This window comes from Ornithorhynchus anatinus, chromosome 7, assembly GCF_004115215.2.
Source record: "Ornithorhynchus anatinus isolate Pmale09 chromosome 7, mOrnAna1.pri.v4, whole genome shotgun sequence".
NCBI classification, from domain to species: domain Eukaryota; kingdom Metazoa; phylum Chordata; class Mammalia; order Monotremata; family Ornithorhynchidae; genus Ornithorhynchus; species Ornithorhynchus anatinus.
In genome coordinates, this window is record NC_041734.1 from 2,859,905 (window position 1) to 2,877,171 (window position 17,267).

Sequence of the window (17,267 nt, forward strand, 5' to 3'; positions counted from 1 at the left end):
CCTCGTCTGTAAACTGGCGATTAAGATGGCGAGCCCCATCGGGACATGGACCGTGTCCAACCTGATTGGCTTGTATCTAAGCTAATCAGTGCTTAGTAGAGCGCTTGGCACGTAGTAAATGTTTAACAGATACCGTTAAAAAAAGGGGCAGAGCTGGCATTAGAACCCCAGTCTTCGGACTCGGGGTCCTGTGCTCTTTCCATTAGGCTACACTGCTTCTTTGTGAAGTCCCGGAAACCTCCAGCTGCCATTTCCGAGGTGGCTTTGTCCTTGGCGTCCCATCTCAGACGGAGGCAGGGGGCAGGGCGAAGGTGAAGCGGGGGTTTTTTGGGGGTGGAGGGAGGCTGCTCACCGGCGTTTTACGCCTCCTCGGGGGAGCCCCGATGGAACCACCCGCCAAGTTCGCTTTAAAGCCCGACCTCTCTGACACACGAGAATCCGGAACCTGACTTTTTCGGCCTGGGCTGAGTGAGATCGCCGTAACCGAGCGTGACCAACGGAACCGTCTCCGGGCGAGGGGTGGAGACACGACGCAGGAAGCCGGGCGCGGCCATCCGATGAAACGGGTCGAATGACCCCGTCCCCCTATCCCGACCCCTGCCCTGAGTCACGAGGGGTTCAGTGAAGTTCTTCGCTGGCCGGGCGCCGGAGAGGAAGCCTTAGTACCGTCTTCTTGGGACTTGTCTGGTCTGCCCATGGGACTTCCCGATGCCCGTCGAGTGCTTCTGTCCAGTGCCCACGTTTTCCTCCCGCCGTCGGGCCCTGGTTTGGGGGAGGCCCCTCCAGGAGCGGCCACCCACCTGGAGGCAGGGGAGCGGGCAGCGTGACCTCTCGGCCGGCCGCTGCCAGCTCTAGGTTTCGGTGACTCGCGGCGCCGGATGAATGACTCAAGTTGCTCTCTGGGTTTCTCCAGCCTGCTCCGCCTCCCTCCCTGACCATGTGGCTACCTGGCCAGGGGGCTTCCTGACCCAGTAGTCCTCCCCATCTTGACCGCCCACTCGTCTCACCTCCACCGTCCCCCGCCCCACCTCTAGGGGACTGCACATCTGGGCTGAAATTCGCACCGACGGGTTTTCTCTTTCTTCCAGATTTTGGGCCTTTAAGGGGGGCTGCCAGGGCGGGCGGAGGGGGCGCCCGATCCCTGGCTCCGACCCCGGTGGCGAGGGCCCCCACTGTGCCACCACGCCCCGGGCGAGGTCCGTCATTGCCACCCACCGTCCCGTGCCAGCCCCAGCCAGGCCTCCGCCCTCTCATTTGGGAGCGAGCGAGCGAGCCGGTTCCCGAGTTTCGAGCTGCAGATTAGCCGAGGGTGATGGGAAGTGGGGGTTTGTGCCAGGAGGGTTATTCCCAGCAGGAATGGTGCCGGGGGCCGGGGCGTGGGGGGGCGGGATGCCATCCTTGGAACCGAACTCCGGGACCCCGCCGTGGCCCAGGTTTGGGGGAGAATCAACCTTCGGGGGTGGGACCTCAGGCTGCCTCCTAAAAATGCCACCTCCTCTCAGTGGCCTTCCTGACTGAGCCCCACCTTTACTAGTCACTGGTCCCACCCAATGCCCCTCAGCCCTTACGCGTTGGCGGGCGTGTTGGCTGTCGGCTTCGTTTGCAACGTGGGCCGAGTTTGAGTCTGCCCATCAGCTCCCCAGAAGACTGTAAACTTAAGGGCTCAGACCTCATCTCCTCCTTCTTCCATTTGTCCCCTAGTGACCTGGACAGCGCTGGGCACACGGGACAGCATCGGGCACAGGCTGGGCGGCCAGGACATTGGCACGGTGGGGGTCTGGGACAGTGCGGGGTACGGGCTGGGTATCCGGGGCAGTGCCGGGTCACAGTCTGGGCGCCTAGAACAGTGCCAGGCATATAGTGGACATCCGGGACAGTGCTAGCCAAGCAACGCGTGCCCGGGATGTGGCCAGGATAATGAGTGAGCGTCTAGAACAGCGCCGGGCACCCCACCCAACCACAGACTGTGAGCCCATTGTCGGCAGGGATTGTCTCCCTTTATTGCTGTGTTACACTTTCCAAGCGCTTAGTACAGAGCACACAGTAAGCGCTCAAGAAATACAATTGCAGGAATGAATGAACGTCTAGGAGAGTGTCAGCCAGAAGGTAGGCATCCCAAGTGATGCCGGGTGCCCAGCGGTCACTGGGGCAGCGCCAGGCACAAGTTTGAGAAGCAGCGTGGCTCACTGGAAAGAGCACGGGCTTTGGAGTCAGAGGTCATGGGTTCAAACCCCAGCTCTGCCACTTGCCAGCTGTGTGACTTTGGGCAAGTCACTTAACTTCTCGGTGCCTCAGTTCCCTCATCTGTAAAATGGGGATTAAGACTGTGAGCCCCACGTGGGACAACCTGATTCCCCTGTGTCTACCCCAGCGCTTAGAACAGTGCTCGGTACATAGTAAGCGCTTAACAAATACCAACATTATTAAGTTCAGAGAAGCAGCAAGCCATAGTGGAGAGAGCATGGGTCTGGCAGTCAGAAGGTCATGGGTTCTAATCGCGGCTCCGCCACTTGTCTACTATGCGATCTTGGGCAAGTCACTTCACTTCTCTGGGCCTCAGTTACCTCATCTGTAAAACGGGGATTGAGACTGTAAACCCCATGTGGGGACAGGGACTGTGTCCCACCTGATCTGCTTGTATCGCCCCAGCACTCAGTACAGTGCTTGGCACATAGTTAAGCACTTAACAAATACCATATTTATTATTATTTTTATTATTATTATTATTAAGTTGGGTGCCTGGGACAGTGCCGGGCACATGGTGGGCATTGGGGAAAGCAGAGTGGCTTAGTGGAAGGAGCACGGGTTTAGAGGTCGTAAATTCTAATCCCACCTCCGTCCCTTGTCACCTGTGTGACTTTGGGCCAGTCATTTCACTTCTCTGGGTCTCAGTTCCCTCACCTGTAAAATGGGGATGAAGACTGTGAGCCCCACGTGGGACAACCTGAGAACCTTGAACCTCCCCCAGCGCTTAGAATAGTGCTAGGCACAGAGTAAGGGCTTAAATAATAACGATGGTATTTGTTAAGCGCTTACCCCGTGCCAAGCACTGCCATCGTTCTTCTTCTTATGATTATGAGAAGCAGTGGAAAGAGCCGGGGTTTAGGAATCAGAGGTCACGGGTTCTAATCCGGGCTCCACCACTTGTCAGCTGCGTGACCTTGGGCAAGTCCCTTCACTTCTCTGGGCCTCAGTTCCCTCATCTGTCAAATGGGGATGGAGACTGAGCCCCACGTGGGACAATCTGATTACCTTGTATCTCCCCCAATGCTTAGAACAGGGCTCGGCCCATAGTAAGCACTTAAATCCCATCATTATTATTATTACCCCAGCGCTTAGAACAGTGCTCGGCCCATAGTAAGCGCTTAACAAATCCCAACATTGTTATTATTATTATTATTATTACCCCAGCGCTTAGAGCAGTGCTAGGCCCATAGTAAGCACTTAACAAATCCCAACATTATTATTATTATTATTATTACTCCAGCGCTTAGAACAGTGCTCGGCCCATAGTAAGCGCTTAACAAATCCCAACATTATTATTATATTACCCCAGCACTTAGAGCAGTGCTCGGCCCATAGTAAGTGCTTAACAAATCCCAAAATTATTATTATCATTATTATTATTATTATTATTATTATTATTAACCCAGCACTTAGAAGAGTGCTCGGCCCATAGTAAGCACTTAACAAATCGCAGCATTGTTATTATTATTACCCCAGCACTTAGAGCAGTGTTCAACCCATAGTAAGCACTTAAGAAATCCCAACATCATTATTATTATTATTATTACACCAATGCTTAGAACAGTGTTTGGCAGTAAGCGCTTTAGAAGAGAAGCAGCGTGGCTTACTGGAAAGAGCCTGGGCTTGGGAGTCAGGTCGTGGGTTCTAATTCCGACTCCTCCACTTGTCTGCTGTGTGACCTTGGGCAAGTCACTTCACCTCCCTGGGCCTCAGTGACCTCATCTGGAAAAACGGGGATTAAAAGAAAGCGAGCCCCACGTGGGACGATCGGATTCCTTTGGATCTACTTTCAGCGCTTAGAACAGCGCACAGCACAGCGTGAGCGCTTTAACACCAACATTATGAGCAGCGTGGCTCAGCGGAAAGAGCGCGGGCTTGGGAGTCAGAGGTCTGGGTTCGAATCCCGGCTCTGCCTCCTGTCAGCTGTTTGACTGCGGGCAAATCACAACTTCTCTGTGCCTCAGTTCCCTCGTCTGTCAAATGGGGATTAGCTGTGAGCCTCACGTGGGACAACCTGATGAGCCCTGATGAACAGTGCTCTGCACATAGTAAGCGCCAGAGGTCATGGGTTCGAATCCCGGCTCCGCCACTTGTCAGCTGTGTGACCGTGGGCAAGTCACTTCGCTTCTCTGGGCCTCAGTTCCCTCATCTGTCAAATGGGGGTTAACTGTGAGCCTCACGTGGGACCACCTGCCGACCCTGGAAAGCGGCGTGGCTCAGCGGAAAGAGCCCGGGTTTGGCAGTCAGAGGTCACGGGTTCGAATCCCTGCGCTGCCCCTTGTCAGCTGGGTGACTGTGGGCGAGTCACTTCACTTCTCTGCGCCTCAGTTCCCTCATCTGTCAAATGGGGATGAAGACTGTGAGCCTCACCTGGGACAACCCGATGACCCTGTATCTTCCCCAGCGCTTAGAACGGTGCTCTGCACGTAGTAAGCGCTTAACAAATAGCCACGTTGTTATGCTCTCCCCCAGCGCTTAGCACAGTGCTCTGCACGGAGTAAGCGCTCCGCAAATACCGACGTTATCATCACTCTGATGATGCTGATGATGAAATCCCCACATTATTCTGACTACGCAGGGCGAGGCGCCCTCCCCCAGTCCGTGGGCCGGGGAGGGCAGGTCGGAGGGAGGGTCTTGGGCCCAGCGTGTATGGGGGGGTGTGGGGCTGGGGGAGGGGGCTGCGCGCCTGCGCACTGGAGGAGTGGCGACCAGGGCGGGGTCACCCGGGGTCCGGACACTCACTTGCTGCTCTGCGGGCGCCGTGGCCGGAGGAGGAGCAGGAGCAGCCCGGCCTCCCGCTGACCGGTCCTGGGTGAGTCCCCCTTCTCCCTCCTGGGGGGCTTCCCACCCATCCTGGCCGGGAGGAGGAGGAGGGGGGGGGGTCCCTCTGTGTGTGTGCACGCCTGTGCACGCGTGCGTCCTCCGGGGGAGGCCCGCCCCCCGTGGGAAGCCCCCTTGCACGCGTGCATCCTCCGGGGGAGGCCCGACCCCCGTGGGAAGCCCCCTTGCACGCGTGCATCCTCCGGGGGAGGCCCGACCCCCGTGGGAAGCCCCCTTGCACGCGTACATCCTCCGGGGGAGGCCCCGCCACCGTGGGAAGCCCCCTCCTCACTTTGGACGCCAGGGAGAGGGAGGGGGCACTCAGGACGGCAGCATTTGGGGAGGGGGACCCTGCTGCCCATCCCCATCCCCCCCACCCCCCCAGCCCAATTCCTCCCTCCCCAGGTGCGGGGAGAGGACAGGTGCGCTCTGCGCTCCAGGGCGCACGTGCCTGGACCCCCCGGGGGCAGAAACGAGCCAAGCGTCGACCTCGGATCCCAGCGAAAGCAGTCGGTGCAGGGGCTAGGGGTGGGGGCGATGGTGGGGGCCAAGGGGGGTGGGAATGACCGCTGGCCCCGCAGCACCATTTCTGGCCCCGCGCGCTTCGCCTAAACATGTAACTTCCGAACGGGGCCACTCATTGTTTCTTTGTTTTGCGCCTGGGCGCCGGCCTCCGTGTGCGGCGTGGGTTGTGTCTCCTTGCGGTGGGCGAGACGCGAGGCCCGGCGTCCCTTTGTTTCTTCATAGCCCGCCCCCCACCCCCAACTCCCACCCCCACTCCTCCTCCCCTTCGGCCTAGTGCCGGGGCTTGGGGGCGTCTCACCTCGTGCCCATTTAATAATAACAGTAGTACCTGTTAATAGTAACGATAATAATGGTATTCGTTAAGCGCTCACATAGTGCCGAGCGCTGTCCCGAGGACTGGGGTAGATCCGGGGTAATCAGATTGTCCCACGTGCGGCTCCCGTTTTTTTTTTTTAATCCCCCTTTTACAGATGAGGGAACTGAGGCCCAGAGAAGTGAAGCGGCTTGCCCCAGGTCACGCAGCGGACGAGCGGCGGAGCGGGGATTAGAACCCACGTCCTCCGACTCCCGAACCCGGGCTCTTTTCGCCGAGCCTCGCGGCTTCGCTTACCACTTGCACCGTTCTAAGCGCCGGGGATAGATACGAGGTCATCGGGTTGTGCCGAGTGCAGCTCGCTGTCCTAATCCCCGTTTTATTGATGAGGGAACCGAGGCCCAGAGAAGTGAAGTGGCTCGTCTGTGGCCAAGTAGCAGACAGGTGGCGGAGCGGGGATTAGAACCCATGACTTTCTCCATCCCGAGCACGGGCTCTTTCCACTGACCCACGCGTTTCCAGCGTCCGTGGCCACTGTGCCCAAAGAGGTGCACTTAGCGAGGGGCGCAGCCCCCCCCCGCTGCAATAGAAAAGCCCTCTTTCCCCTCCCTCCTTTGCCCTCCCTCCTTTCCCCTCTCCCCTCCCCCTTCCCCCCCCCCCCCCCCCCCCCCCGGGCTTTATTTTTAGGGTTGGAAGCAGAGGCACCACCTGGCACGCTGACCTTTAGTGTGGGGCTTGCAATCAAAGTGTGTCCCCATGCACAGGGAAAACGGGCATGTCCAGAGAGAGAGGGGGCCACTGGGCATCGCCCCAGAGGGAAGGGGCGAGGGGGTGGGTGTGAGAATGTCTGTGTGTGTGTCTGTGTTGTTTAGACCTGGGGGGGTCACGCTTCCCGGCCCACTACTGGAAGAAAGGTTGCCGCCTGGCGCCCGGGAACAGACCGGTTAATGGCTTTGGATGTGTTGAAGCAGATGGCCTGGGAGAGAGAGACAACAGAGAAATGGAGAGAGAGTGAGAGGGAGAGAGAGAGAGTTGGGGGATGTGCCTCTTTAGGGGTTTATTGTTCAGATGTGGGGCAGAGAGCTTGCCCACCTCTGGAGGGCTACAGCTGGAACCTCATGCCTCTATTTCCCCCACCGCCCCCCCATCTTCCCCGGACAAAAGCAGCCCACTGACCTTGCCCCATCTTTCCCTCTGTCTCTGTCTCTCCCCATCTCCGTCCCTCTGCCTTCCAGATGAACAGCTTTCCCCGCCTGGGTCCTGGAGTCCGAAAGGACCGAGAGGCTCCCTCAAGGCCGACGGGTCACCGAGAGCCTGTCCTGCGCCGAACGGCCCCCGGGAAGAAGTTGAGGGGGCCGGTGGACCCCTGAAGAGACTGCCCTGCGGTGATCTGTGGACCCCTGAAGGGCCTGCCCTGCAGCGTCCGCCCCGCTCGCTGTTGGAGCCCCGCCCTGGATGGCCTGGGAGTGATGTGCCCGGGGCTGGGCCGGCCCGTGGGGACAGCGAGGAGCCCAGGGGGGATGGAGCCGGCCGGGCCCCCACGAAGCCGAGGGTGATCGGGCCTGAGGCCGGCGCCCGCCATGTCCTGTGCCGCCCGGCCCCGCGGCCGGCGAGGGTGGGGGGCGCCGGGCCGGGGCGCTAGCCGACTCTGAGCCGCCGAGGGCTGGCCATGACCCGACCGGAGGGGACGGCCGGGGAGCCCCTGGCGGGGGCGTGGGGACAGGGTGGGGGGGAGGGGGCGGCGGCTTGCGAAGGAAGCGGAGGAGGAGGAGCAGCGGTGGCAGGCAAGGCGGACCCCACCCGGTCCAAGAGTTTTCCGGTGCTGCCCGGCCACCGGGACCCCCCGGACTCCGGGACGATGGACCCGCCCCAGCCGGCCGGGACCAGGCAAGCTGGCGATCCGGCCCCGGGGCAGAGCGCACCGGCCCCCGGCCCCTCCGCCCTGACCGCTTTGCCGGGCGGAAGAACGGGGGGCCTCCGGGTGGTCCTGACGGACTCCCGCTGCTTCCTGGCCTGCTTGTGCTTTCTGACCTTCATCCAGTCGCTCATGGTGTCGGGCTACCTGAGCAGCGTCATCACCACCATCGAGCGGCGCTACAGCCTGCGCAGCTCCGAGTCCGGCCTGCTGGTCAGCTGCTTTGACGTGGGCAGCCTGGCGGTGGTGGTCTTCATCAGCTACTTCGGGGGCCGGGGGAGGCGGCCGCTCTGGCTGGCGACGGGGGGGCTGCTGATCGCCCTGGGGGCCGCCCTCTTCTCCCTGCCGCACTTCATCTCCCCGCCTTACCAGGTCCAGGAACTCAACTCCTCGGCCGCCAACGAGGGCCTGTGCCCAAGCGGCAACGGTTCGGCCGAGGACCCCCCGGAGGCGGCGGCGGCCTGCTTCCGGGACTCGGGGGGCCGCGGCCACGCCCTCTACGTGGCCCTGTTCGTCTGCGCCCAGGTGCTCATCGGGGTGGGCTCCACGCCCATCTACACCCTGGGACCGACCTACCTGGACGACAACGTCAAGAAGGAGAACGCGTCCCTGTACCTAGGTAAGGCGCCAAGGTGCCCGAGCGGCTCTCTGAGGGCCGGTCGGGGGGGACGCGGGCCGGGGGTCGGCTTCCAGCACTCCCAGTTCGGGTTCCGGGTGCCCGACCGTCTATTATCGGCCGCTCGGGGGTTGGGGCGGTGATGTGTACTGAGCACCCCCTGCAGCTAACTAGCCCTTGAGGACATCCCCCCGCCTCGACCCTCGTGGATATTTGTGGATTCGGTTATTTCTCTTGGCCACCCAGGTAGTGTTTTCATATCCATCTCCTCCGTGAGAGCGTAAGCTCCTTGCGGGCAGGGAACGCGTCCCTTTGTTCTGTCCTTCCCAAGTAGCTAGAAATGGGCCCTGGGTAAATGCGACACTACTCCTGCGTGCCGAGCACTCTACTGAGCACTTGGGAGAGTCCAGCCGTAGCACGGTCCCTGCCCTCAGGGAGATTTCGGGCGGCAGTAGAGGCAAGATGGGAAGCAGCGTGGCCTAGTGGAAGGATTACAGACATGGAAGTCGGAGTTCTGGGTTCTGGCTCTAGTTCCGCCACTTCTGCGCTGTATGAGTTTGGTCAAGCCAGTTAACTTCTTGGTGCCTCAGTTTCCTCAACTGTACGACGGGGAGTCTCCGTCTTCGGAGACTGTGAACCTCATGTCCAACCTGATTACCTTGTATCCCAGCCCTAAGAACAGTGCCTGGCTCATAGTAAGCGCTTAACGAATACCCTAATTATTAATTATCTTGAGCCCTCTCTGAGACACCCCTGCCCTGTGTCAAGCCCGCCAGCTGGACTACACAAAGGCCACTCCGAGGGGGTGGACTGCCTGTCCAAAGGATCAGATGGGTAGGGCCGGAAGGGAAGATTGTGGCCCAAAGAGAAGCAGTGTGGCCTAGTGAATAGAGTTCAGGCCTGGGCATCAGAAGGATCTGGGTTCTAATCCCTGCTCTGCTGCTTGTTTGCTGTGTGACCTTGGACAAGTCACCTCACTTCTCTGTGCCTCAGTTATCTCAGTAAAACGGAGATTAAGGTTTTGAGCCCCATGTGAGACATGGACCATATTCATGGCGTAGTGGGTAGAGAGCATGGGTCTGGGAGTCAGAAGGTCATGGGTTCTAATCTCAGTGCTGCCACTTGCCTGTTGCGTGGCCTTGGGCAAGTCGCTTTACAGTGCCTCAGTTCCCTCATCTGTAAAATGGGGATTGAGACCATGAGCCCCACATGGGACAGGGACTGTGTCTGACCCGATTTGTTTGTATCCACCCAGTGCTTGGTACAGTGACAGTGACTGCCACATAGTAAGCACTTAACAAATACCACAATTATTACTATTATCTACCCCAGTGCTTAGTACAGTGCCTGGCACATAGTAAGCGCTTAACAAATACCATAAAAAATACAAAAATAAACAATAGAGAGGGATGCTGTGGGTTAGATGTGCCTCTTTCTTTGTCCCTTGGCCTGTCAGTGAAGATAACTCAGTCCCCCTGGTAGTCCAGTATCCAGCCCTTCATTTGTCCTGTGGGGTGTATTGAATGTTTGCTGTGTTCAGAACACTTTACCTAGGAGGGGTCAGCTTAGGTTAAAGGTACAGTCCCTGCTCTCATGGAGCTTCTCATCTCGTGGGCTGTCCAGATATCTATTATCTGTAGTCCCGGCCAGGTTGGGATTTAGGAGAGGAAGCAGGCCGGTGTGGAAAAGAAAGGAAGCAAATTTTCCTGGGAATAGAGTGGGTATCCCTCCCCTGTGGCCTGGAGCACCCTGTTCCAAATTATAATAATAATTAATAATTATGTTGCTTGTTAAGTACTTACTCTTTGTCAAGCAGTGTTCTAAGCGCTGGGGTGGATACAGGTTAATCAGGTTGGACACAATCCCTGTCCCACGTGGGGCTCGCGGTCTTAATCCCGATTTTACAGATGAGGTAACTGAGGCACAGAGATGTGAAGTGACTTGCTCAGGGTCACACAGCAGACACGTGGCCGAGCCAGGAGCAGAACCCAGATCCTTCTGATTCCCGGGGCCATGTCCTATCCACTGAGACACGCTGAGGTATTTATTGAGCATCGACTGTGTGCAGAACACTGTACCAAGGGTTTGGGAGAGAACGGTAAGATCGATGTGGTAGACACAATCCATGCCTTCAGGGAGTTGACAGTCTGGTCCCCTGCCCAGCTAAAATAAACCCTTTGAAAAAGCCCCTTTCTCCGGGAAGAATTCCCCGATTCACTCCCACCTTCAGAGCTGGGCCTTCAATGTCTGCTCCAACGCTTGTATATTCCACCCGTTGGCTGAGAGATTTGGTTTATTCACTTGTCCAAGCACACGTGCACACACACACCTGTGTGTATATATACATATACCTCTATATGTAAATATGGGTGTGGCGGTGTGTGTATGGATACCCCGGCTCTCTCTTAACTAGAGGATTTTTGTCAGTGACTGTAAACTCCTCCAGGGCAAGTCTCTCGCCTCTTACTTCTTTCCTGGTCTACCCCGTGTACCCCCTCAGGGCACCCAGTGCTGCCCTTGGCTTACCTGAGTTGTTGCTCAGGTAAGTATCAATGACGCTGAGCATTCAGAGGAGGTAGGCAGATTTCTGACTCCAAGGCGGAGGCGGAAGGAGGCAGGAAGGACGAGGCGATCAATTTCCCCACTCTGGTGTCTAGTTTCTGCACACCGAGACAGCTAATACGGGAGGTTAGGGTGTTTCGGGCAGCCAGGAAAGACCGAAACCATAAATCCGATCTCAAGAAACACCGGAAGATGACAAACTTGGCCCAGCATCTTTCGGTTTAGTACTCACTGCTGACCTTCGGTGCCCAGGAAGCCGATGGCACGTCTCAGTGGATGGCACGTATTTAATTCTCCCCTAGCATATAATGAGGAAGTAGCATGGCCTAATGGAAAGGGACCGGGCCCGGGTGTCAGAGGACCTGGGTTTCAATCCTTGCCCTGCCATTTGCTTACTGTGTGACCTTGGTGAAGTCACTGAACTTCCCTATGCCTCAGTTTCCTCAAGCGTAAGCTAGGGATTTAATCCTTTTTCTCCCTCAGTAGCCTCATGTGGAACAGGGACTGTGTCCTACCTAATTAGTCGGTACATAGCCCAGCGCTTGACGCGTACTAAACGCTTAACAAGTACCTTAAAAAAAAAAAAGCCCCACTGGGTGGAAAGCATTGTAAAAATCGTAGTATTTAAGCACTAATTATGTGCCAAACACTGTACTAAGCACTGAGGTACTCCCTCCCCTTCTAGACTATGAGCCCCTCGTGGGCAGGGATTGTCCCTATTTGTTGCTGAATTATACTTTCCAAGCGCTTAGTACAGTGCTCTGTACACGGTAAGCGCTCAGTAAATACGATTGAATGAATGAATGAGGTAGATACAAGACAGTCAAGTCCCACGTGGGGTTTAGAGTCTCAGAGGGAGAACAGATTGAAACCCCTATTTTGCCGATGTGGGAAATGAGGCACAAAAAAGTGAAGTGATATGCACAAGGTCACACAGCAGGGAAGTACTGGGAGAATGTGATCATTAGTTGCAATTCCTGCCCTAAGGAGCTTCCAGTCTACTGCACAGAGCACTGTATTAGTCAGTGCTATTTATTGAGCGCTTCCCATATGCAGAGCACTGTACTAAGAGCTTGGGAGAGTACAGTTCAACGGAGTTGGTAGACATGTCCCTTGCCCTCAAGGAGTTTCCAGTTCAGGGGGAGGAAGAAACAAAATAAGGTCGGGAGCGTATCGCACTGGGGACCAGTCTAGTGTTGCCGTTATTTAGATTCCAAATCCACATCAGCAAGCAATTGGCTATCTGCCTCGATTGGCCCAGGCTTGGTTTCTCCGATTCCCGTTCTCGTTTTGAGCTGAACGCCTCATCGACAGACTTCGGGGACAAGTCCACCCTGTCCTGCCTGATGCTAAAAATCAATCAGCGGTATTTATCGAGCGCTTACTGTGTACAAGACCAAGGCCCCCTCTGCAGCAGGAACTGTGCAGAGGGGTTAGGGAGAGGATAATTGATTTAAGAGGCACTCTATGGCTTTGGTCAATTAATTGGTAGTACTTAGTGAGTCCCTCTGTGCAGAGCACTGTGCTGAGCGCTTGAGAAAGTACACTAGAGTTAATACATAAGATTCCTGCCTTTGAGGAGCTCTCGGCCTAGCTTAGAAAACCTTTCGACCTTTCCTCGCTTCCTCCTTCGCCCTTGGACTTGACAGAAATGACGGTTAGGAGCCCATCGTGTCCTGGTGAGGGGGTCACCGGATCCCATGTGAAGCAGTGTGGCCTAGCGGAGAGCGCCCAGGCCTGCGAGTCAGAAGGCCTGGGTTCTAATCCAGGCTCCGCCACTTTTCTAATAATGTTGGTATTTGTTAAGCGCTTACTATGTGCCAAGCACTGTTCTAAGCGCTGGGGTAGACACAGGGGAATCAGGTTGTCCCACATGGGGCTCACAGTCTTAATCCCCATTTTACAGATGAGGGAACTGAGGCACCGAGAAGTTGTGACTTGCCCACAGTCACACAGCTGACAAGTGGCAGAGCCGGAGTTCGAACCCATGACCTCTGACTCCAAAGCCCGGGCTCTTTCCAGTGAGCCAGGAGGCTGTTGTGTGACCTTGGGCAAGTCACTTCACTTCTTCGGGCCTCAGTTACCTCATGTGCAAAATGGGAATTTGATACCTGTTCTCCCTCCTACTTAGACAGGGAGCTTCATGTCGGACCTGATTATCCCACATGATTATGCTTAGTTTAGTGCCTGGTACCTAGTAAATGCATAACAAATGCCACAGATATTATTATTATTATCATCTGGGTCTTTCAGCTCAGTCATATCACTTAAGCAGCGTGGCTGGAGAAGCAGCGTGGCTCAGTGGAAAGAGCATGGGCTTTGGAGTCAGGGCTCATGAGTTCGAATCCCAGCTCTGCCACTTGTCGGCTGTGTGACTGTGGGCAAGTCACTTATCTTCTCTGTGCCTCAGTTCCCTCATCTGCAAAATGGGGATTAAGACTGTGAGCCCCACGTGGGACAACCTGATTCCCCTATGTCTACCCCAGCGCTTAGAACAGTGCTCAGCACATAGTAAGAGCTTAACAAATACCGACATTATTATGAGAAGCAGCATGGCTCAGTGGAAAGATCCCAGGCTTGGGAGTCAGAGGTCATGGGTTTGAATCCCGACTCTGCCACTTGTCAGCTGTGTGACTGTGGGCAAGTCACTTTAACTTCTCTGTGCCTCAGTTACCTCATCTGTAAAATGGGGATTAACTGTGAGCCTCATGTGGGACAACCTGATTACCCTGTATCTACCCCAGCGCTTAGAACAGTGCTCTGCACATAGTAAGTGCTTAACAAATACCATCATTATTATTATTTTCTTCTCTGAGGTGAGTTTATCAGTTCCCAGAGGAACCCAGTATTAATTAGGGCCTATCAGTTTATTTCCTTGATATAAAGACTGATTTTTTAAAAAAAGTAGTCATTTTGAAGTCTGGATGTTTCATTTAGAACCCGATGATTTATTAATTGGCCTTATTATTAATTTCCCTCCATCTCTGTGGCATATCTTAGCTTTATGGCTTTCCCCCTACCTGATTCCCCCCCACTAGATTGTCAGCTTCTTGAGGACACGGATCACATCTACTCTGTTGGATTTTCCCAAGCACCGATTACAGTGCTCCCCACATGTAGATGCTCCCTAAAATAATAATTATGGTATTTGTTAAGCGCTTACTATGTGCCAAGCACTGTTCTAAGCGCTGGGGTAGATACAAGGCAATCAGGTTATCCCACATGGGGCTTACAGTCTTAATCCCCATTTTACAGATGAGGAAGATGAGGCACAGAGAAGTTAAGTGACATTCCTAAGGTCACAGAGCAGGCAGGTGACAGAGCCAGGATTAGAACCCAGGTCCTTCTGACTTCTAGGCCCATGGTCTAGCCACTTAACTTACTTAACTTCTAGGGACCACAGTTTCCTCAAAGACTGGATCCAATCTGATTAACTTGTTTTTATTCCAGTACTTAGAATAGTGCTTGGCACAAAATGCTTAACATATAATACTAATGATAATAATTACCGCTACCATCATCACTATTATTCTTAATCTTAATAAATGGCCCTTGGGCTGAAAGTCAACCATCCAGCCCTCTTGACGACCAAGTTCTTGGGTGGTCGGAGTGACTGGGTGCATGTGTTCTTTCTGGAAAGAATCCAGCCCTACGGAAGGGCAGAGCAAGACTGGATGGGTGTCTCTCCAGTGGGTTCCTGTAATAAAGCCACGGATCCAGAGTGTGTTGTGACTACTTAATTGCTTAGGTGGTGTGAAAATGCCAGTGCAGGAATTGGGGGAGATGAGAAAGTAGTCAGGGAAGACCTCGGGGAGGAGGTTGATGTCAGGAGGAGAGTCGTGTTCTGCAGGATGTTTAGCGGGCAGGGATAGGGCCGCAAGCCAGTGGTCGGTGGCGGGATATTTGAGAAAGCCAACCAGTGAGTAGATTAGCTCGAGTTGACCATGATGGTATTTGTTAAGTGCTTACTATATTTTAGGGGCTGTTATAAGTGTTATAAGCGCTGGCATAGATACAAGCTAGTCACAGTGGACACAGTCCCTCTCCCACATGGAGCTCACAGTCTAAGCAGGAGGGAGGACAGGTATTGAATCCCCATTTCTCAGATGAGGGAACTGAGGTACGGAGAAGCGAAGCAACTCCCTCAAGGTCACACCGCAGGAAATTAGCAGAGCCGGGATTAGAATTCTGGTTCTCTAACTCTTGGGCCCGAGAAATTAGCAGAGCCGGGATTAGAATTCTGGTTCTCTGACTCTTGGGCCCGAGAAATTAGCAGAGCCGGGATTAGAATTCTGGTTCTCTGACTCTTGGGCCCGAGCTCTTTCCGCTAGGCCAAGGTGAGGCCTCGAGCGAGGATGAGGGCTCCCGCGCTTCCTCGGATGATGTGTGCTGTGGATACACCTTCCTCTCGTGACGCGTCAGAGGCTCAAATATTTCCGCTTTGGTATTACTTCCATAAAAGAAGCCCGGGTGGATGGGTTTTGTTCGGAATCATCCAACGCAGCCCTCGTCATCTGACCAGTGTAGATTATTTTATCGGTTCACCGAGAGCAGTACGCAGAAAACTGTGCTCGGAGGGGATTTGTGCCGGCAACACGGTCCATCTTCCCAGAACTGGGTTTGGCTGACAAGTTTTGTTGGCTGAAGGTAAGGGATGCCCAGGGGAGTAAGTTAGTAATCAAGGGTGTCTCGAAGGGCAGTGTGGCGGACGAGTCCCCCCGACAATCCCGAGCGGGGTCCCCATCTGCCCGAGGGCCCCGGTGGGATCTGCAGCAGGGGCAGACCTTCCGGACAGACACATAGGCGGGAATTCACGTATGACCACCTGTTTCCCGGGGCAGAGGTGACACGAGGGTCCCACCCCCCGCTCATAGGCATGGCAGACCAGACCTGCGGCACAGAGACGTGGGAATGGCAGGGATACAGGAGGGGTCAATCCCTTCCCCCCCACAACCTGACCCACCCACTTCATCCAGGGAGTGCTGAGAAGCAGCAGAGTGTAGTGGGTAAAGCCCGGGCCTGGGAGCCAGAAGGACGTGGGTTCTAATTCCGGCTCTCTCACCTGTCTGCTGGGTCACCCTGGGCAAGTCACTTCGCTTCTCTGGGCCTCAGTCCCCTCATCTGGAAAATGAGAATAAAGACTGTGAGCCCCACGTGGGACAGGGACTGCGTCCAACCTGATAACCTTGTATCTACTCCAGCGCTCTGAACAGCGATTAGACATAGTAAGCGCTGAACAAATCCTGCCGTTATTATCATCCAGGTGATTCCCACTGAGGAAACTACCCATGGGCAGAGCTCAGAATCGGGCCCCACATGAACTTCAGCGGGTGTTGGGCTTTGCTAGAGAAAGGCAGGGAAGTGGGACAGATGGGAACAGCACACTGTTCACTTCGCCACTCCAAAGAATTTCCAAATCAGAAGACTTCGTTCAGTAGTGTTTATCGAGGGCCTCCGATGGTTAATTTTAGGGTCCGTCTACCTACTAGAGTGTGGGCTACTCGAGGGTGGGAAAAGCAGCGTGGCTTAGTGGAAAGAGCATGGGCTTGAGAGTCAGAGGTCGTGGGTTCTAATGCCGGCTACGCCACTTATCAGCTGTGTGACTTTGGGCAAATCACTTAACTTCTCTGTGCTTCAGTTATTTCATCTGACACATGGCGATTAAGGCTGTGAGCCCGTGTAGGGCAACCTGATTACATTGTTTCTCCCCTAGCGCTTAGAACAGTGCTGGGCACTTAGTAAGCGCTTCACAAATACCATCATTATGATTAGTATTATTATTATGTCTGATCGACTAAAGCGTTTAGGAATAAGCACCCAACCGATACAGCTGATTGATTGGACTCCAGACTGCCCACATTGGAGGATTTAGCAGCCACTGAGCTAATAATCCTAGTTCTTCAGATCCTCCGCCCTGGTGACCTTGGGTATTCACTTGACGTTACTGGGGTAGGGGTCTCAGTTTATCCATCTGGAAGATGGGTTGGGGGCCGAAACATCACGCTTGGGGCGTTGAAACATCAAGCTCCTTCCGTCCCCATATCCAGAGCTCATGGCGGTTGTCCCGCTTCCTCCTGGGAGGCTTGACGTTCCCCGGTCCCAGAGAGAAGCTTCAGCCATCCGCCCGTCGGCCGCCGGCGGGATCGTGCTGACCCCTGTGGACGGATGCGGATTCCAGAGCATTCCCGGTTGGATTGGCGGCCACGGAACTGTTGGCCTGTCCTTTGCCCCTCCCGCTCTGAGGACCATACCACTTCTTTAGGGCGAGG

General features: G+C 55.3%; 1 protein-coding gene across 1 annotated transcript in view; it reads left to right on the forward strand.

The window, feature by feature from the left end:
• Positions 1 to 7,666: 7,666 nt before the first annotated feature.
• SLCO5A1 (solute carrier organic anion transporter family member 5A1) overlaps positions 7,667 to 17,267 on the forward strand; it is a 41,522-nt gene continuing 31,921 nt past the window's right edge. The window contains exon 1 of the mRNA XM_029069807.1: positions 7,667 to 8,439. Coding sequence (XP_028925640.1) covers positions 7,764 to 8,439 — 676 coding nt within the window. The 5' untranslated portion in view covers positions 7,667 to 7,763. The remainder of the gene's footprint in view (positions 8,440 to 17,267) is intronic.